General features: G+C 40.2%; 2 protein-coding genes across 7 annotated transcripts in view; one reads left to right on the forward strand and one right to left on the reverse strand.

Annotated features, from left to right (window-relative positions):
• Positions 1-334: 334 nt before the first annotated feature.
• LOC118234144 (mitochondrial folate transporter/carrier-like) lies at positions 335-6,941 on the reverse strand. The gene is made up of 7 exons (XM_035430519.1): positions 6,467-6,941; positions 5,846-5,996; positions 5,273-5,358; positions 3,931-4,085; positions 2,874-2,987; positions 2,510-2,655; positions 335-1,539 (listed from the first exon to the last, which is right to left on the reverse strand). The coding sequence occupies exons 1-7, from the start codon at positions 6,672-6,674 to the stop codon at positions 1,413-1,415; spliced, it is 987 nt and encodes a 328-aa protein (XP_035286410.1). The 5' UTR covers positions 6,675-6,941; the 3' UTR covers positions 335-1,412.
• Positions 6,942-15,541: 8,600 nt separating this feature from the next.
• The window catches only part of LOC118233440 (regulating synaptic membrane exocytosis protein 2-like), a 162,811-nt gene continuing 156,842 nt past the window's right edge, over positions 15,542-21,510 (forward strand). For 3 of the 6 annotated variants that reach the window (XM_035429224.1, XM_035429223.1, XM_035429225.1), the window contains exons 1-2: positions 15,543-15,783; positions 16,458-16,636. In XM_035429224.1, the coding sequence (XP_035285115.1) occupies positions 16,473-16,636 (164 nt within the window). In that variant the 5' untranslated portion in view covers positions 15,543-15,783; positions 16,458-16,472. Of the gene's footprint in view, positions 15,784-16,457; positions 16,637-21,510 lie in introns of all 6 variants that reach the window. The other 3 variants (XM_035429226.1, XM_035429227.1, XM_035429222.1) reach the window with 2 other exon arrangements.

The following is a 21,510-nucleotide window of genomic DNA, read 5'->3' on the forward strand; positions in this document are numbered from 1 at the left end:
AAATGCCCATAACATTATATGAGAATTTTTCTATGAATTAATTGAATTTCTGTTCAGCTCCTGAACTGAAAGGGAACTGAACTGGGAATGTAGCCATTTTGTTCAAAAAAAAAAAAAAAAAGTTCTGTGGTGAAATTAACTGCACAGCTAAATTTCCTTTGATGCACAGTAATACAAAATAAATTTATCTCTGACTTCAAATAAGCAAATAGATTGTAGCCTACATATTGCAATTATTAAAATTAAGCTACAAATCATTGTGTTATACAAGTTAATGCTAACAAAAAGTCGCCCCCCCCCCCCCAATCATTTCAAGGACTGGTAAATGACAGTGCTGGATATAAAGTTCTTTATTATATCATCAATGCTAGAGGGTGTGCCCTGCATTTGGCAAGAAATAATATGGCTTGTTGCTTTACACGAAAACACACGATAGTCAAAGACACGGCCTGCCGAACTTCCCTACATAGCACCAGCATTTACAGAAACTGCGCAAGTGGAATAGAGGTAATACAATAGTGATTACATTGAGCATCGCTGAGTTTAAGGTAAAGTATTATCCACCAAACGGAACGAGCGAGAGTTACCTAGCGCAGATGTGGAATCTAAGAAGTCTTCAGTCCCAAACAACACACGAAACACATGAACAGCATGTCATAGTACTCTGAAATGTTTGTTCAGTATGGAGTGCTCAAAAAAATATTTTCACACAATAACACACCAGTGTAATTTTACAAACAGCAAGGGCTTCTCCGTGGAAAATGTGAGGATTATATAACATGTCGTGCTCAATGGCAACTTGAAACAATTTTAATTGATATTTGTATTTAAAATTCAAGAAATATTCCGGGTAATGTACCAAGCATCCTTTATAGATATTGATTAATAAGTGCCTGTGTTTTCCAAAACAACACTTTCTCTTTATTTTATTTCACATAGAACAAACCCTGCCTTCTAATACTTTCATGTCTGACAGAATACTCATTTATTAAGGTGACAAAGAATACAAGTGGCAGTATGATACAAAGAGTAGAGTTTATAACTTTAAATCCCATGATTGTTTCCTGATTGTTCCAGGAGGATTTAACAACACAATTCTTCAGGACGTGGCGAGAAGCTCTGTCCAAATATCGGGCCTTTATCTGGGATGTAACAGTCATATTAACAGTGGCTCCTCCATCACTGTCAAACATCCGTGCCAACTGCATGATTCTGGGATCCAGCTGGGAAATATCAGTTTTTACATCCATCTCAAGTTCACTTGTGCCCGCCGTGGAAGACGTCTGAGGATCTTGTCTTCGAGTAAAGTTTGAGGGCCCCATACAGGCGTCTCGTGGGCCCTGCCTGGTTGTGTTTTCACGTGGGCCCCTCACCAGGCCCCTTCGGGCATCTCAGCAGACGCCCTGCACCTTTCATATGTTTTGCCCGAGCAAAAAGCGGGACACGTGCTCGTAGACCACAAAAGTGATGCAGCAAGCTGGGGTGACTCGGATCAGATTGGGCACCATCCCTTTGTAAAATCCAACCGCCCCCTCATTCCTACAAGGGAACAATCAATAAACCATTAAACTAGGTATCTGCGAGACTGGTAGATTTCAGTTACACAAGTTTGAAGATCTTTCTTCCTTCAATTTTGAGTGTTCCTTACCTGTAACGTGACAACTACACAGTTCAGAAAACATCTTAGTAATAAAAATGGTATTGCCATACTTGAAAATAGCTTCTTAATAACCACACAGAAGGAAACAATAATAGTTCAGTTGACTTTCAAAACTAGCCAAACAGACCATGTAACACAAGGATTTTAGTGACTAGGGCAAAGACATCCTTCAGACACAACAGCATGCTAACTGTGGTCCAACATCAGAAAAAATGTGTGTACACAGAAACATACTCCAGTATGATTTCACTCATTCATGCAGACAATGTGTAAATCCAGGCACTTCATCAGGTGTGGTGGCCGATAGTGTACCAACAACCATGGCAGACATATTAGCAGAAGGAGGATACAGGCTTTGGGAAACAAGCGGCAGACAGGCACTGGGGGGATAAGGACCCCATGAAGCCAAAATCTTTAGTCACTGTGCAAACTTCAGTCATCCAGTATGATTGACAGGAGAGATTCAAAACCTGTAACAATGATCCAATGCTCCAGGAAAAAAAGTGCAGATCCAAAAGTGGTTAAAAAAAAAAGTGGTGGAGCAAAGCAATCCAAAACTATGAGTGTTTTCAAAATGGCATCAATATTTGTATTTCAATTTCTTGAGAAAACAAATAATGAAATTTAAAAAAAAAAAAAAACAGTTTAAATCTTGCCCCACAAACAGAATTGAACAATTACCATTTGACAGAAAATTATGAAAATACACAGAAAACTTCCAATCAAACTGCCAATCAATTCATCGGACAGTGGACGGTTTCAATTTCAGGAGCCTTTCTAAACCTGGAGTATGTAGCGCTACCTGGATCTGGAGTGTTTTTCTGAGAAGCTTTCTGTAAATGGGCTTACCTCCACGTCCTCCTGAGCACATCCAGGACCCCACCGTAGGTGTTGTGCTGGTCCTGCAGGCGTGCACGGACTACCTGGTAGGGGTACGTTGTGGCTACAGCAAATATTTTGGACACTGCTGCCATTCCAATGTATTCCGATGGAGTCTGTTTGGAGAGAAATAAGAATGCTATGATCGGATGTTTTGGACATTGAACATTCTAAACTTTCCATATCACTTCAGTCCGATTTTTTTTTTTTTTTTTACCTTCACAGAATGCCTTTCCTACTTTTCTAAGGAAACTTACCCCCCCTTTTCATTCTCAGTCTGAATAAATTTGGTTGAAATGGCAAAGCTTTTTGGACATTTATTCCGTTTACTGACCAAATGTGCATCTGATGGCATCTTCTTGTACTTGTTATAATCTCTCTTCAGCTCCTCGTATACCATGAACTGCAGTGCACCATGGGAAGTGCCAATGAGGCCAGGCACAAAGCCCTGTGGGAAAAAACTCTATATGAACGTACATTCACACCTGCGAATGCCTGACTTATACTTCGTTGCACGATCCTTTCGACAAGTCGAACAACAAAATTTACATATTTTCAACTTAAAAAAGGGTCGCACGACACTTTTTTTTTTCCAGTGTCGGGCACCGATAGAATTTTATGTCGCGGACAACATGATACTTTGCCACGCAGTGTTGATTGGACAGCCAGATGGAACACTGAAATTCATTGTCATGGATATGCTTTTTCTTCCACTTCACTGTTCTGCTTTTGACTGATGTTGGCAAACATGGAGGGGATGACAGAAAGACTGTCAGAAGAAATACAGAGGTATCCTCACCAGTATGATTTGTCCTTGAAAAAGTATAAAGATTTTCAAATGTAAGCGAACTCATGGAAAGAGATTGCGGAAACTCTAAATATGTCCCGTTGTGGACTGAAAATCCAGGAGCTTTGGGGCCGGTGAGTTTTTCTTTTGTTCTTACTCTCGATAGCAGACAGGCCTACAGGTTGATTACGGTGATATCGCAGTGATAACAAAGTTACAGTGTAACAGAAACAGTGATAACGTTACTGTTTTGTGGACTGCCTGCTTTTTGAGGTAGGTACTTGTGTAGCAGAGTGATATTGTTGCACTAGGGCCTATTGTGAAATCACAGCAGCATCAATTATATAGGCTACACAACACAACGCAGAACAAATGACTCACTACATTTATACAGCAATTAAGTACTAGTCCACATAGTGAGGGTGACCACACATATATTGGATTTTCTTTTTTAAACAGATAGTTTATTAATTATTTAAATAATACTAGTATACGGTATGATTGTCTGCACTAAATAAATGTAATTCAGTAACAGTCCATATTGAAGATTTAATGGACCTTAAGCACAAATCGACGCTAAAGGTTTTGTTTAAGTAAGGCATACCCTGTAGAGTCCTGGGATCCCTTCGTGGCGATATATCTTCCACAGGGCATCCAGCATCCCCTTATACTGCTTTCTGTCGGGGTCGACATTATACTGCAGGACAAGGCGGGTCTTTGTCACCCAGACTGGGTTTGTCAGGCACAGTGTCAGCACCCCTATAAAACCGAGGAAAAAAACTCAGACATATTCAAAAGAACATCAGAGTGAGAGAGGAAGTGAAATCAGTCTACAAGTGAGTGGTATTATGTCTATGAGCGAGTGGTATTATGTGTGACAACAGGAACACTGGGATAATTTATGTTGTGGGGTACCAAAGCAGAGATTCCCCACCTCTTATTTCACTGAAAAGCCAAGGTGTCATAAGTCAAAGATAAAGCTTCTGGCCGCAGCAGACTCCAAGTTCCCTGTTCAGCCCATTACAGACTCCACCCTTCCTCTCTTTCTGCGGTTTCCATTGTTTACTTCCTTTATCAAGATGTTCTCCGAGCGCCGGCCCTTGGCCGACTAGAGACTGTGTTTTGCCTGCTACTTTTAGACATACATTTAAGGTTTGATAATTTAGTAATAATGATGTCATCAGAACAATCTGCCTCCCTGCCACAAACACCCCTAGCTGGCTAATTTTCTCACCTGAGCTATTCAAACATTTGGGAAATCCCCTGCTTCAAAACCTTATAAGTGTTATGAAAAGCTATTTCTCTTGCCTTTTAGCCTGGCTAATCTGGCTTCCCTTCAGATTTTGTGTCAATGTGCCGTTTCCAGCAGGAAACGTTTTTACAATCATAAACTTAACCGTTGCCATTTCCATCTACCTGGAATTTGTCTTCTTCAAGTAACCTTGGGGGGCAGAACATGTATAAAAGGGTGTATGGGAGTTGGCATGGCTTCAGCACCAAGAAAATAAATTATAGAGGTAATTTCACACATTAAGGTTTACTTTTGGCTTGGGATTAGTTCAAATTGTACTTCATTTGGGAGTCAGACGTGTGCTTGCTTTTTATTATTGCCCTAGAGGCAAAAGAAGGGCTATAAATCAAATATTTCTTCCGTAATTTCAATCTCGGCACATGCACGAACCTGCATGGACTTGTCTCAGAGTAAGCAGCTTGCCAGGTGAATACCGTGTGACTGCCACGCCTTATTTGAGAAGTAAACATTCACTCTTCAAATAAAGGACCAATCCTGGCGACCTACAGAGTGGGAGTGTTTGGCAGACTCCTTTTTAGCCGTGATCAAGGACTAAATTATACAGGTCAGGGTCACAGTCCAGTACAGCCCGTTGTCTGAGGCAATGCTAACCACGTCAGGGTCAGCACAGCCCATTGACTGAGGCAGTACTAACCTGCCTGTGCTGCAGACACCAGGTGCTCTGCAGCGCTCAGTTCAGACTGGCGACCTTCTTGATTGAATGCCTTGATCGCATTGTAGCTGTGGACAGCATAACAACAGTCACAAAACTCAGACATAGACAAAGAGAGTCAATGTCCAATTAAATGCATCAATGTTGGAATTGGCTGCATTCCTTTAAAATGGAAAATTGCACACAACGCTTGATGAATCAGCATATAAGGGGCTGTCAAAAAAGCCTGTCAAAAGAAGCCTGTCCCTAACAACAATGTACTGCTAACAGTGCAATGAGCAACAAACCATCTGCTGGAAATAAAATTGCTTACATAGCTGCTGTAGGCTATCTACCTTTTAAAAATCAATGTGATTTAGGATCAGCAGTACAAAAAATATACTCATTCTCCGGATGATATCATCTCCTGATCTATAGCAATGCTTCCTATACTGGTTAGTATTGCATAGCAGGGTGTACTAATAGAACATGTCCTAAGTACAGCAAAATTTAGGGAAGAACATTTACAGTAACAGGTATATTTCAGTATGACATCAGCATTTGAATCATACTCACAAGAAGAAATAAAAGCCCCAGGATGCTCCTGTTCCCCAGATGTTTGGCGTCACTCCTTGGTAAAGGCCTCTGATTCCCTCTAATTGCCAGATGCTTTTCATGCAGTGCAGCATTCCGTTGTACTTGGGCCTCAGCGCCAACCCATCACTCACTGTGCAGAGAAAGCAAAAAAAAAAAAAAAAGGGGGGGGGGGGGAGGAGAGAGAAACTTCGGCTACTTCAAGGAGAATCGGAAACGCTCCAGGCCTATCGAACTGCAGCTGAAACTAAAATACAGCCACTTGGGTCCAAATCGCGTGTCGTACAATCGCCAGTACGGCAGAAGAAATAATTTAGGTAACCACATGAATGTAGATCTGGATAACTAACGCAACATTAAACCAGGCGGCAAACAATGTGATGTTATTTAAATCACTGTGCTAAGAGCAAGCCGACGAGCAATGCTATTAAATAACTTGTACAGCTACATTTATAAGCAACTAGCAAGCATATTTACGTAGCTAGCTAGATAGCTCGTATATATTATCCGACTGCGACGACCTGCAAAACAAATGCCTATGTCGTTATGTGGCTAGCTTGCCAGTTAGCTATAAATGATTAGAAATTTGCAGAAAACACGCACCTGCAAATCTAATTTTGACAAGATCCAGAGGATGAAGCACCATTGTTGACATGACTCCTCCGCTCAGCCCGGCAGCTAAATTTTCGTATTTCACATAGCTGAAAAGGCGCAGGAGATCAGCCGTTAGCGAGAAAGGTGCACCAGGGGAGTCCTGAGCGACCGGGAGAGTCGGAGCATTGCCCCGCCACGATCCAGCAGCAGGACTCATGTCCACTTGCAAGCTATAGCAAGCTAGCGTGTTAACATTAACTATCTGATGATGCTGTTCTGCAAACGCTCGGCGCTATAAAATGCCATTAAGCTCGCTAATGTCCGCTTGAAAGCAGCCGAGACATAATGTTAGCTAGGTGTAATCAGCTGTAAGCGCATTGACCCCAATAACATAAACTACATCAAGTTGAACCACTACAACATATCTTGCCATGACCTCTATCATTAAAGCTCCGTGAAGCTGGCAATTGTTGCTGGCAACAATTGGAGACTTCCGGTTAGAGGATTTCAAACTAAAAGCTCGGTAAATGCTATTATTTCTTAAGTGCGATTTTGTCTTTTTTCTTCTTGTAACTAATACAGTTAGATATAATTACACATTATATACTCATATTTAAACCCATACCTTTAACATTACACAGTCCTTTCTGGAAAATCACGTTCCCAGCAATTGTTGCTGGTGTAAGTGTAGCCCAACCATGCATTGCTATACACTGTCAGTTCAGTACTGGCTCATTGTTTACCAGTTTACTGCTAAAACTAAAAATTGTTACCAAATGAAAGGGGGTATAGATTTACTCTACAGACCCATACCTATAACATTATGTAGTCATTTCTGTGAAATCATGTTCCTAGCAACTGTTGCTGGTGTTTTAGTGTAGCCCAGCCATGCATTGCTATACACTGTCAGTTCAGCACTGGCTCATTGCATTATCCATTCAGTTATTACATTAACCAACAGTTATTATATTATAGGACAAAGTTATTACATGAACTGTTTTTATTACATTAAGTGCTGGGGGCCCAATAGGGGAGCTGATTTACCACTGACCATTTTACTGTGTAGGAAGAAAAACCTTTTGAAAAAAGAAATAATTGTTTTGATGTGCTGAGTACAATTGCACTCTAATGAATAAAAAGGTTATATTAGACTTGCAGTCGGTACATGGTCTGCAGACAAGTACAGGCTTAATCAGTTGATTTTTATTTACTACCTTAACTTTCTGAAAATATACCAGACTTTGACGGCCTCCATTTTGTTCACTTCCCATTCTCGGTGAGGTATCTTCTCCCTGACTGCCACTCATGCTTCTTGATTGGCTGAATCAAATTCAAATTCCTGCAGCCAATTACAGCCCAGCAGCCTGTGTAAAGACCCACCTTGGAGCCTGTCGGCCATCTTTGCCATTGACGTGTGTTGTGTGAGTTTGTACCTGGTCTAGCTTTTATTATTTGTGTATAGGGGTGCATGAGCTATTTTGATTTATGTCACATTTTCACCTGTTTATGTTGGTATAATGAGTGGGGTTTTGATCATATATTTATTTATTTTGTGGCAGATTATTTAAGTTTTATTTTATTTTAAGATGGTCCTGGTTTTGTTTGTTATTTTGGCCTGGGCTCATCCTGGTCTTTTTTTTACTATCCTTTTTGCACCGTTTTGTAAATAAAACTACTCTCCTGTACTTTGCAAAACTGGCCACTTTTAACTTTTTATGTTACTTCCCTTTAGTTACATGCCTTGGGAGGAGCCAGTGCCAGGAGAGGGACTCGCAGTGACTCTTCGATGGACAGACCATGGCTGCTGCTAACCTCTCCCAGACCATAGCCTCCGCTCCTCCGGCCCTGGGTTTCACATTGAGACGGGAAGGACTTTGTATACCGGAAGGGGCTAAACGAGCTTGGAGAAGACTATGTGTTGACAGCACCAGGCTATGGGTCTCAGGTACAACACCTTTCTTCACTTTCTGCATCTAGTCATCTGAGTGATGGCTTGTCCTTTTCACAGTCATTGTGTCACAGGGTGAGCAGTTGAACTACCTCCTCTGGCTTCTGACTGGCTTCTCTGTTTGTGCTGGAGCCCGCTCTCCATCCACTTCGAACTGAGTGATTGTTATGTCTTGTCCTTTCCTCTCTTCAGTACCAGTCTCCTTAAATTGCTGGGTCTGAAGCTCACACTTGCTTAGGCACTGGATCTGTTCAGGTCTTCAGACACCCATCTTTTCTCTTTCACTGACTGTGTAGTGATCATGGTCATGCTGTCTGTGAAGGTTCATGTCTGTGGTTGCTACACCTTGGATTTTGTCTTGGGCCCTCTGCTTGGTCTTTCAGCAGAGTCCACAAGGATGTAAACAGCCGTTTATATAATAACATTGGGCTATGGTATTCATTGCAACACAGGTATTTGTAGATTTGTCCTGTTGACATTGAATTTGCTTTAATTTTTTGAAAATACGTTAAAAAGGGTGATTTAAACGTAGATGCTTTCAAAGTAATCATCCTGTGGACTGCCATTTGAATTTCATGCATCAATCTGCTGTTGTATCTTTGTTCAGCGTTTTTATTCTCTGTTGTATCTGAACAAGACATTTTGAAAGCAAACCTGTGTTGAATTTACTTCCTAAAATGACGCACACATCATAAAAAATGCCATTGACCTGTTCTAGCGTTTGTGAATTCACAAAAAGGCTAAACATGTACATTGCCAATTTATATTTTTTATTTTTCCCACTATATTGCTTTGTGCAAACTCCACTTGCCTGTTTCATTAGGTGCGACTTACACAACCTTATAACTCAGATTTTATCATCTTTGATATCAGCTGCACCGTTTAATAATTTCCAGCAGCGCTGCAAATAACATTCCATGGTTTCATAATTAAATATTCGCATGGACGCCAGAAGGAGAACTAAAGACCAATCACTACTCATTTGAATTGTATTGAAAGTATTGAAATTGTATATTTTTTTCCATAATCTGTAATTGCAGTAAATAGCTGTTCAAATACACTTTGGGTGTGCTCTTCACTGATCATAAATGCAACTGGGCAAGAAATTTGGGCTGGTGGCGGTGTACACACTGAGATTTCGAAGAATAAAATTCCTTTTGGTGTTTTGTTGTGATATAATAAATGCACCAGTGGCATCCCAAAAATCTGGACTACTACGCATTAGTTCATGCCACAGTCTTACCCCACCCTCTGTAAAACAAATTACTTTAAGTGGTACTGCCTGAATGACACAAATAAATCCCTTTAAATTTGGGCTTGCATTATTTTATATTTCAAATTTCTTTCTTAATTTTTGTAGTGCTGCAATTTTTTTGCAAACTTTATCTACCAAGTCTTTCTTTTTATTTCCTGATTTAATTTTTCTTAATACAGATGTACTGGTGCCAACACCAGTTCTGTTAAATGCCACTAAACTATTTGGGTTTGACTTGCCCAATAATTCATTATTGAATTTGTATGACTTCACAATTGCTCAACTAACTGTTCTCTCTTTTCACCTTTGAATGGCCTGGCCTTCAGTGAACTTCCAGAATGTAATGTACATAACTGACAGTGTATAAAAATGCATGGCCGGGCTACACTTAAACACCAGCAACAATTGCTAGAAACATGATTTCACAGAAATGACTACATAATGTTACAGGTATGGGTCTGTAGAGTAAATGTATACCCCCTTTCATTTGGTAACATTTTTTAGTTTTAGCAGTAATCTGGTATGCAAATGAGCCAGTACTGAATTATTGCATAATTAAAAAAAATATACATACAAAGTAATATTCCAGGCTTAATTTAAACTAGGCAAACCGCAAGCTAGTCATTTAAACCAGCCAAATAGCAAGATAAAGGCTAGTAACTAGCGATTGTGTACAAATTGTATTTGAAATGTTTTTAAATAAAGGTAAGTCTCTATCAAAGCTCAGAAACCATGATTACTGTAATGTTATTCTTTGGGACTAATTAAGGCTATTGACATTAATTCTGTGCTTTTATTTTGATAGAAACTCTTCGGAAGTTTTGACTGGAACTTATATACAGGAAGTCTAATTGTTGCTAGCTTCAGGGAGCTTATCATTAAGCAGAACAGCATAAAGAAGGTAGCCCAATAAGAACTGCGCTTCCGGTTATTTCCCAATCAAGTGTCAAAATAAAAGCATATTGACTGCTTCTCCAAACATAATTTTGTGTAATATTATGCATCAAACACAAATAAACAGTATTTATTTTTACAAAACGAGCCATCTCATGCTATTTTACTATGCAATACGCAATGGCATCCAACATGAAGCAACGCCAGTACACACCACAAATGGCTTACATGGCCTATGCATTGGCTAATACTCATATTATGGTATATAAAGTATCGAAATACTGGCCGGAAGTTATAAACCTTATTGAAGCTTGTTAGCTTAGCTTACAGAACTGTACTCAAGTCCTACGGTGTAAGGACTGTGGTGTAATACGAATCTGCAGAGCTCATAAAATTTTTTAAATTTTTTTATTTAACCTTTATTAATCCAGGAAAACCCCACTGAGATCGAAATCTCTTTTTCAAGGGGTACCTGATATAAAACACACAAGTTACAAAGTTACACAAGACAGTAGACAAACGAGACACAAACATACAATGGGAAATGAGACAACAGTGTAACAGTAATTAAAAAGCAGGGCAGAGGTTAAAAACGGGAGCATATTTCAGCCAGTCATGAATTAGATGTTTGAACAATTTGAGCCATTGAAATTAATTTATAAAGTTTAGGATTTTTTGAAGATGAAGCGGACATGATAACTATGTGTATTTCTACTTAGTAGACAGCTGAAGCTGAAAATCACAGAAGATCTCCAGCTACAGAAATTGGCTCAAAAGAAAATTCATGAGCAGCCAGACAAAAAATATTTAGCTTTTTGCGTGAGAAATGATCTCACCCTGGATTTGTAGATGCCAAAGTTTTCATTTATAATCAGTGTTGTTATTGTCAGAGGAAAACTGTATTTCATTTTCAGTCACACTTTTCACAACCTTCGTATGTTCTAATTTATTTTCTTCTCTCACCTAAGCCAGTAGAACATGTATGTAATACCTTGGGAGGCGATATCAGTGACTAGCAGGACAGTTTATCGGGACAAAGTGAAATCAGGCACCTTACAGTACTTAAGACTTGAGAGCTGAACACTTTTCCTCCTCTTGTGTTACATTACATTACATTATAGGTTCTTAGCAGACGCTCTTATCCAGAGCGACTTACAAGTGCATTACAAAACTCAGAGACAAGTGCTTTACAACATTCCTGCAAGAGAGCTACAATAGGTATAACTTTGCTTAGGTATAAGTGTGAATTGTACACCCTAATTTTTTATTTTTTATTTTTTTTTATTTTTATTTTTTATTTTTATTTTTATTTTTTTTTTTTTTTTTTTTTTTTTTTTTTTTTTTTTTTTTATTTTTTTTTTTTTTAGAAAAAAAATGTTAGAGGGTAGTGGGGGGTGATGAGGTGAGATGTAGCTTGAAGAGGTGAGTCTTCAGTCTACGTTTGAAGACGGCCAGGGTCTCTGCTGTTCTGACTTGCACAGGAAGGTCATTCCACCACCGTGGGGCTAGAACAGACAGGAGGCGTGACCGGGTGCTGGTGCGAGCCGGGGCAGGGACCAGGCGACATGTGGCAGCAGAACGGAGAGGTCTAGCTGGGGTGTAGGGTCTGATGAGTTGACGTAGATAGGGAGGGGCTGACCCCCTGGCTGCTTTGAAGGCAAGCACTAATGTTTTAAATTTGATGCGAGCCATCACGGGGAGCCAGTGGAGGGTGGTGAGCAGGGGGGTAACGTGGGAATGTCTGGGGAGGTTGAAGACCAGACGCGCTGCTGCGTTCTGGATGAGTTGCAGGGGTCTGATAGATGATGCTGGGAGGCCAGCAAGCAGGGAGTTACAGTAGTCCAGGCGGGACAGGACCACTGCCTGGACGAGGAGTTGGGTTGAGTAAGTTGTGAAAGTTGTGTTGCCCACGGTAAACAAATGAGCACTCTCCTCTGAAAGTTGTGTGATGCCACTGTTGGTATTAGAACCACACTGCCCCGAAATTCTCAGCGATATGACTTCTGCGGAAAATATCTCTTGGTCTGTATTTGTTAATTCCCTAAGTAGGAAGACAGAGAGAAAAAAGGTGCATATGGTTATAAAATCAAAATAAACATGTTTCCAGGGCACGTATTAAACCTGCATCGCTTTTATTTCCATCATATGCTGTATAATATGACGAGCTATGCAGGTATATTTCATTTGGAAATATTCTTAAAATGAATACTGACAACCGACAAACTTCATTAGAGTGATCAACTGTAATGCAATGAAAAGAAAGATAGATAAATAAATAAATAAATAAATAGATAAATAAAATCTGTAATGTACTATTGCAATATAACTACTGGTATATTGTATCTTGAAGCCACACGGTATTAAATGTCCAGTGCTATGTTATGTTCTAGTACTCTGCACCAATTTTTTGAATATTTTCCTTATGTAAATGCTGGCTTAATTGGGCCTACATTAGCAACATAGTTCCTGATCACCTCTGAGGTTTGTCTAAATTGTAGCAGGGTAATCTGAAAGAGCAGCACCACTCATTAAGTCACATTAGCTGAACTGTTGCTTGAAGTGGTGTGGGCAGGCCAGTAGGGGGCAATGTTCTGTCTGGACCAATTAATCCTCAGTGCAGCAAAGTGGACACTGTGCTGTAGCTGACGCTCTCGTTTGGATGAGATGTTAAACGGAAGTCTTGAGTCACCGTAGTCTTTAAAGATGATTTCCACTGCGCTTATTTCAAAGAGTCTGGGGTTTCCCTATGCCCTCCTGACAAGACTCCTAAACTGGCTCACCTGACCTCCTACTCATCATCCAGACAGTAAAATGTCCAGTGTTACTTCAGATCTCACAGTGTACATATGGGTTTAACAGGGTCCATATGTACTCTGTAAGAGTTGATTAAACACTGAACATTTTACTATGCAGTTTAATGGGCTCAATGATCATTTTTGTTGTTTTGGCTCTGTACTCCAGCACATTGGATTTGAAATGACACAATGAATACGAAGTTAACGTGCAGACTGTCAGCTTTCATTTGAAGGTATTTACTTAGACATTTGGCTGCTCAGCTGTTTCTTCTTCTGAATGGCGTTGCAATACTACTTAATGCGCAGAAAAACTAACAAAAGGTCCAAAAGGTGGTCATAGGTGTGGCATTTGAATTTTTAGTCTTTAGCTGCTGTCTCTCAGCTAACATTGTCCAAAGAAGTGCCAATGCTAGTAAAGCAGGCCATCATGAGACTGAAAAATATGAATAAATCAGACATACTGAAAACATTGAGTGTGTCAGAATCAACTGTTTGATACATTAGGAGGCAAGAATGCAATGGTGAGTATCAGGAATAGCAAACGACCAGGTAGACCACAGAAGGCCACTGTTATAGATGACAAAAGAAAACCTTCCATTGTGAAGAAACAACCCTTTTCAGCTGTAAAACAGATCAATAATACTCTCCAGGATGGAGGCATAGATGTGTGAACGACTACCATAAAAAGACAACTATACCAGCATAACCTTACTGCATAATACTGGTAAGCCTTATGAACAGAAGGACCATATTAAAGTTTGCAACAAAAAAAAAGTACATTAAAAACTGGCCCTGGAAAATGTATTATGGAAAGATGAGATTAGTATTAACCTGTATCAAAGTGATGAAAAAATGAAAGTGTGGAGAAAGATAGGAATCAAAGCATCCTACGCTCCCCATCACCGCCACCTGGCCCCACCCATCATCTGAGCCACATCATAAACCCTATAAAACTGATTGACATGTTGGTCACCAGTCGGCACCCTGAGCCGACCAGAGGAGGATGGGTTTCCCCCTTGAGCTTGGTTCTTTCCGAGGTTTCTTCCCATCTGCCACAGGGAGTTTTTCCTTGCCACTGTTGCCTTAGGCTTGCTCCTGTGGCGGTTTAGGCCAGGGTTGTCTGTAAAGCGTATTGTGACAACTTCTGTAAAATACGCTATACAAATAAAATTTGATTGCTTGATCTCCCCAGTCTGTGAAACATGGTGGAGATAATGTTATGGCTTGGGCATGTATAGCTGTTATTTGAAGTGGTTCACTTCTCTTTATTATGATATGACTGTTGACAGCAGCAGCAGGATGAATCCTGAAGTGTAAACAAATGTCTTACCTGCTCAGATCCAACCAAAGCCTCAAAACTTTTGGGAAGGTGCTTCACCTTGCGGCAGTACAATCCGCCCAAACATATTGTTAAAGCAACAAAGGGATTTTTTTAGGGACAAAAACTGGAATGTTTTTGTCTGGCTAAATTAATCTCCCAACCTAAATCCGACTGAACATGTGTTTCACTTACTGAAGATAAGAATATACTGTACATGAAGAAAATTGTGTTAATTGGCTTACTAACTTGTGTGATACAAATTTAATCATTTATTTAATGATTGCACCACTCTTTATTAGACCAGTAACTTTGATTTATCTAGATGTACAACTAGTTAAAGGGTTCAGCATTCCAAAATATTAAGATACTAACTCTATTCTTAAAAAATTAATCCCATATTGCCAGAATATTCTCATTCCAAGCATTTCAGTGATCCAGCTGCCATAGTCATATCTATTTTAAATACTAGCATAGCATTGTGTGAAGGATTAAACAATGTCGCTGTTGAAAAATGGGAAAAGGTTGATTGGAGCCTATGGGAAATAACTAATGATCATATGATAATAGTGTAATCCAGTTTCACATTGCTTGATCATCGGCTGGCAAATGGCATCGTGTTGTCAGAGGTTACATCTGACAAGACTATGTTGCGTTATCATAAACATTCTTAAACCGCATTCAGCAGATTTTCCTAATTTTAACGGTTTTCACACAGGGAAACTAGTAGGAAGGTTTTTTTTTCAAGTGCAATTAAAAGATCCATCTCAAATGGATCATCCAGTCCGGGTTTTCAAAGCGATCTCTATGCTGCCTGCCAATGAACGAGCCTCGCTTCTCTCTTCTTCCGCTCCTCTCCCCCGGAGCTGCTGAGCTTTGTTCCACGTATTTCCATTGCTCCGCCTACCTATGCTGACGAGATTTTTTCTCATTGCATCCATTTTTGTGCATTTAAGAAATATCCAAGAATTAACACAGAGGGAAAGCGAGATACGAAGGACGCAAAAGATAACGAGAAAAAGGACAAGACATCTTTATTCCAAGATGCGAATAGCCGCTCTCTAAAAGAGGGCAGCGATGGGTTAGACAGGATTTAACATGATTGCAAAATAAAAGGCAAGCGCTGTTTTATTTCTCTCCATATGCATCAATGAACGGAAAGGGAGAAGTATATTTGGAATACCTGCAGCCAGAGGGATCGATCATTCCTTCGTGAAGCAAATTGGCTTTTTATTCCTGATGTCATTTTAACAGCTCTCATACAGAAATTGATGTGTTTTGAAAAACCATTGTGTGAATCAGGCAATCCAGCTGGCTTTAGGTCGTCTTTACCATGGACGATGATGGCAAAATATGTCTTCTCTTATATAGCATTTGGATGACCAAAACGGAAATTTTAAAAATCCATTGTAGCCTATTGGGTCTTCTTCGTTATATGCAAAGACATATGTTGAGGTTTGTAGCCTATCTAACTGAGAGCTATATGCTAGTCTGCTTGCTCGTATTCGAAGTCCCAGTTATGTTGCCTTTCACTCGTTTTGTCTGTTGATATCTACACATCTCTAGCCATATGTGTGTACGTGTGCACGCGTGAAAAACAATAAAAAGCCCAAAAAAATAAACGAATTACAAGTCACCTTCTTCAAATATCATGGCTCTTTGAAAATGCGTGCGAATCGTGCTGTGGACTTTTAGAACAGACCGTGTTTAATTCGACTCTCTAAATTCTGTACATTTAGAATGAACATATAAATTAAGTCGTTTTTATTGCTGGTTGTTAATCTTTTTAGCAATTATATCTAAAGATGTCTGCTCCGCTTGGGCCCCGGGGCGGCCCGGCCGCTCCTCCTGCGGCTGCTCTCCCAGAGATGCCGGACCTCAGCCACCTCACTGAGGAGGAGAGAAAGATCATCCTCGCAGTCATGGACCGACAGAAGAAGGAAGAGGAAAAGGAACAGTCAATGTTAAAGTAAGCCATTTAAACAATCTGAATTGTGAAAGGAAAAGAACAAGGGACATTCGTGAGTGCTGGAGTCTAGCTAGTCTATGTTGAATAGAACCGTGTTATGATTCGTTCACACCGCAGTGGTCGTTGGTGTATGATAGCCGCATTTGAATGTACACATCTGATAATGATTTGTTTGAATTTACGGGTGGTGTAGGCATTGTGTCTCTTGTATTGCATTACGGTAACATAGGCTACGTGCAAAGTCAGGTTTCTTGTCGACATTTATGTTTGGGCAAATAACTCAAACATTACCAGGGAATGGGGGTGAAGGGCTGAGAGGTTAAACCAAATGGCATCCTCGCCAGCTGGTTTTAATGCTCATGTTGATTAGTTGTCATCAGATTTTGTAATTGAGATTCTGTTTCCTAGTAGTCTATGCTCCGCTTGTTCGAGGCATTTTTCCTACCCAGCTATCAACACTGCGCGGGCCTACTTCTCACTCTGTTTCCTTTGGGTTGGGTTAGCAACGGCCGCCATCTTCGTCTAAAAGCCCCATCAACTCCCTTTTATAACAGATTACAACATGTTAAAAGGTCTCAGACGAACGGATCGTAGATTAAATCTGTTTCGAGGACCTTTCACAATTGATGTGGGTTCATAGATCATCGCTAATTCTAGTCCACGGTGTACGCTGTCGTTCGAAAACGGGAGTTTTCCCCCTCCGTTCTGCTTGTCTCTCGCTGTATTTTCAGTACCACGGCGCTGTCCAGTTTGGTTTAAGGTGGAGCAGAATTTTCGCAGTAGCTTGTCAGTGCATGTTATTGCGATTAGGATTTTCTGACAAAAATGAAATGAGTGTAATGACATGAATCTTTAGGCTAAATAAAAACAATGCGATTTATCTTTCGTACTGGCTTAAGGAAGGTAAAGCTAGCATTCATTTTGCCCTGGTAATTGTGGAGTGGATGAGATTGCTGTAGTTTCTGTAATTATTTTAATATGATTGTGATAACTTGGATTTATTGTCATTTCTCAGTAAGCGAGGCTCACTTTGTTTGTGAATTTTCCTTAGCACGTGGCCTAAATTGTCGGGGCCTATGCCTGTTATTTTCTGGAATCTTTCTAGGCCACAAAAACAGAAAGTAACAATTTTTTTAGCAATGTCGAACATTGTTGGACGTTCGATATTTATTATTATTTTTGTGATACGAAATATCCTTTCATTTTCGCAGGTAGGCCAATTTCTCATTAGCAAGACATACACACACTAGGCTTTATTCATAGTTTCAATACTGTGTATCAACATCTGAGTAGTCCTAAAAATAGAATGCCTTTGCCTGAAAGTGATTTTTGTTTCGATATCCTATAGTCTATCAACGCCTTCACGTATAGCAACAAACACTTCTTAATTTGCGAGTTCCTGTCAGAACCGCCCAGCGACTTTCCGTTCCATTTCAGTTTATTGTTAAATGTGAGTGAAAGAACAACTCAGTGAAATGTTGCGTGGGCGGCGCACCTAATACGCTTTATATGAGCCCTTACTCATACTGCCCCTGGCGTGGTACCACGAGTCTGTGCGTACGCACGCACACACACACACACACATACACACAGGCACATACATATACATGCACGCACACACACACACACATACACTTAAACTGGCTGAATTTAAGCAGCCTATATATCATTTTTGTCTTAGTTAAATTATGACAAAACGGAATGCCCTGTATGAGCTTACGAAACAACAGGGCAAGGATATGAAATATTTGAAATAAAGAAAGGAATTGAGCTCATCAAGGGTTCACTTGTTCCAGATATGAACTATAGGCTGCTAAAAGATGCTTATGTTTATTTGATGAATCTGCAACATTTATTCAGATTCATCAGCAATCGCATAACTGTAGAAGGTTTTTTTTTTACTTGTTTAACTATACAGCATGAACACAGTGCATAAATATTCTATCACCAGTTGTCCCATGACAAAAGCTAATTGCTGGACATTTACACAGGATAAAGTCAATCCCTTGGTTGCTAGTATATATTTTTCCTATGTTGATCCTGGTGACACCATAATAGGTAATAATGATTGATGTTCCTCCTGAGATCAAAGCTGAAAAGAGCCTTTGAATCGCAGTGCATGACCTAACCTCAACCTCAAACCACTTCTTAGGCGCACAAATTTGCTTTGCATCAGAACTGGTTAACATGTGTTCCCAGTCCTCATATACTGTATATATGCCATTCAGTTTCAGTATCCTCAGTATCTATCAGTAGAACACTGTTTGGGGTTCCTCTACTGCTTATGTGGCCAAACACGTGTCAAAAGGATGCATCATGTATATAGCCCGCTAAGATCCACTGTATTGGCGTGTGCTTCATACATGAAATATTTTGTCTGTAGGTTCATTTTCAAAGACATACCTGACTCTGTCCAAAAATGACTTCTGAAGCTACATTTGTAAAGGTAATTTCTGCTTTGTCAAATTTGTCAGGTAATGGGAAATCAAAGATTGGTTATGTTGTTGAGACATTATTCTTATAGATTTTTAAGCAGTTGTTTTTAAGACGGAATTGCATTTCTTCACATCTTCTACAAAACCCTGTATGTGTTTTATAACAACCAAAAGTTAAATTGAGCCCACCCCTGCCATATTGATTCCATACAGTTGATACATGTGATTTTGTGCATTTTGAAGCTATGTGACCAAGGAATGCTGTGAATTGGAACAACACTAGTTAGGGTGCTTATTGTTAGTGAAGGACAAGTCAGGAGAGTGGGTATGGGGTGGGTGGATGGCTGGGGGTTGGGGATGGGGTTTACTTTAATGTGTGAAGCTTCCAGTGAGTGAGTATTTAACGTCCAGCGGTACTCACCTTTAGGGTGGTGAATTGGACTTCTCCTGCATTGTCACTTTGAACTCTCTTTTTCCCTTTTTAGAAAAAAAGTGCTTTTTGTGCATTTCTCTGCTCTGATTGGCTCGCTCGTGTGACTGGCTGAGCATCCCAGCGAAAATGTCGTGTGACATAACACCTCGCAGAATCCTAAAAAGTGGGTGTGGGACACTGCTGCATGGCGGTGCAGGTTCTGTGGGATGCTTGTGTGTGTGAGGGGGCTGGCGGCAGCTGTCAATCATGCATGTAATTTAGGGGCTGCAGGGTGGCTCATCCTGTTAAAACATAGTTCGAATATCGAATTTAGACAGTGCCAGTATTAACTGTAACTGGCTGGGCTGTGCATAAACGGTGAAAGAATCACACAGGGAAGGATGGATTCAGTTGTGGGGATAGCTGTATCTCAACATGAAGCAGTGACCTTGGGTGCTGTTTCCTCTGCATGTTTTTGTGGTTACACTCACTAGTCAAACCACACATTGATTTGGGGGAGGGGGGGGGGGGGTTATTTTCAATAAGAAACGTTACCCTTTGTTTCTCAAATTAGAAACAGTCCCGCAGCATGCTGAAACATCGCTGGCCACTCTAAAGGCGTTCCCTCATAATGTTGTCTACCACAGTCTGTAGAGTAGAGCGTAATCTGAGTAGAAAACTAGTTTAAGGTTTAAGTTGATGAATAGGAAGAGCTTGCTTCATTTCCATAAAACGCCACACAAGCCTGTGAGAGAGAGCACAGCCAAGCTGTTGACGCGTTTGAACGTGACAAATGGAAAAGCTGGCTTCCTGTTTTTTTTCTTTTTTAGGTCATCAGGCAGATATTAGCAGTTGTGCATTTTAATGAGGTGAATGTGGAGCAACACTGTGGTGTGTATGTGACTCACGGACGTGGGGACATTGTCAACCCACGTCTGATCGCGTGTGAATCAGCCAAGCCGAATGTCTACCAGCATCTCCAGCTCTCCTTGTGGATGTGGGCCCCCTGCTCCATTGATTTGAGGCCCCTGCACTGATGCAGCGTCCTGTAGGACCTGAGCACGTGCAGTGGGACCCGTAGCGGCATCGTGTGTCATTTTGTCATTTGTAGCAGGTGATGAGTGGTAATTCTTGGGAACAGTGTGAAATTAAATGGCTATACACTTGTTCATGTATGCACTGTAATAGGAAGTCTTATTATTATTATTATTATTAAGAAGAAGAAGAAGAAGAAGAAGAATTTGCTTTATATTCACGCTTACACAGGTGAATGTACAGATTTCCATGCGTGATAAATTCTGTACAAAAGGATGTTTTTCAGAACCCACTATGGCTAATTACCTAGCTCAAAGGTACAGCAGGGTTTGAATCAACAGCCATCTGCAGTCACAAGTTCTCTGACCACTGAACTGTGCTGTCATACGTGTTACTAGAGCAGACTGGACTCTTGATGGCAATCGTTTTTCTGTTTCTCTACAATAACACGATGAAGTCTAATTCATCAGTAATGTTGCTGAAATTAGTATGTTTATTTCCCAAAGTACAAATACTTCCCATATTTCCCATGGACACCAGGGCATGATTTTATATTGGGAATAATTGCCTGTGCTGGGTATATAAATGTAACTTAAATATGTAATATTGGTGCATTGGAGTCTCCACTATTTTGGACTATTGCTGATGCCATATGACTTAGGCACCTGAACTTAATCCTGGCTGGGCTAGTTTTGTAAAGAGCTGTGAAGGTTTTGCATGTATTCATTAGGGCCATTATCAATGCCAAATTTCTGCAAGATTGATTTCCAAGCTGATGGAACAGTGACAGTTTTAAAAGACAGAGTATTGTGCCAGCAGGATCTTTGTTTTGGGTTGCATTCCTGACATAGCTTACCCACTCCAGAAGGATATACTGGTGTACTGCTACTGTTAGGTCCAGTATACTTCATTTTGAGCGTAAAACAGTCGTAAAAAGCAGAATTTCACCAGGTTATCCCTTAAGCTATATATTTAAATAAAAATTTAACCTT

This window comes from Anguilla anguilla, chromosome 8 (assembly GCF_013347855.1).
Source record: "Anguilla anguilla isolate fAngAng1 chromosome 8, fAngAng1.pri, whole genome shotgun sequence".
NCBI lineage: Eukaryota > Metazoa > Chordata > Actinopteri > Anguilliformes > Anguillidae > Anguilla > Anguilla anguilla.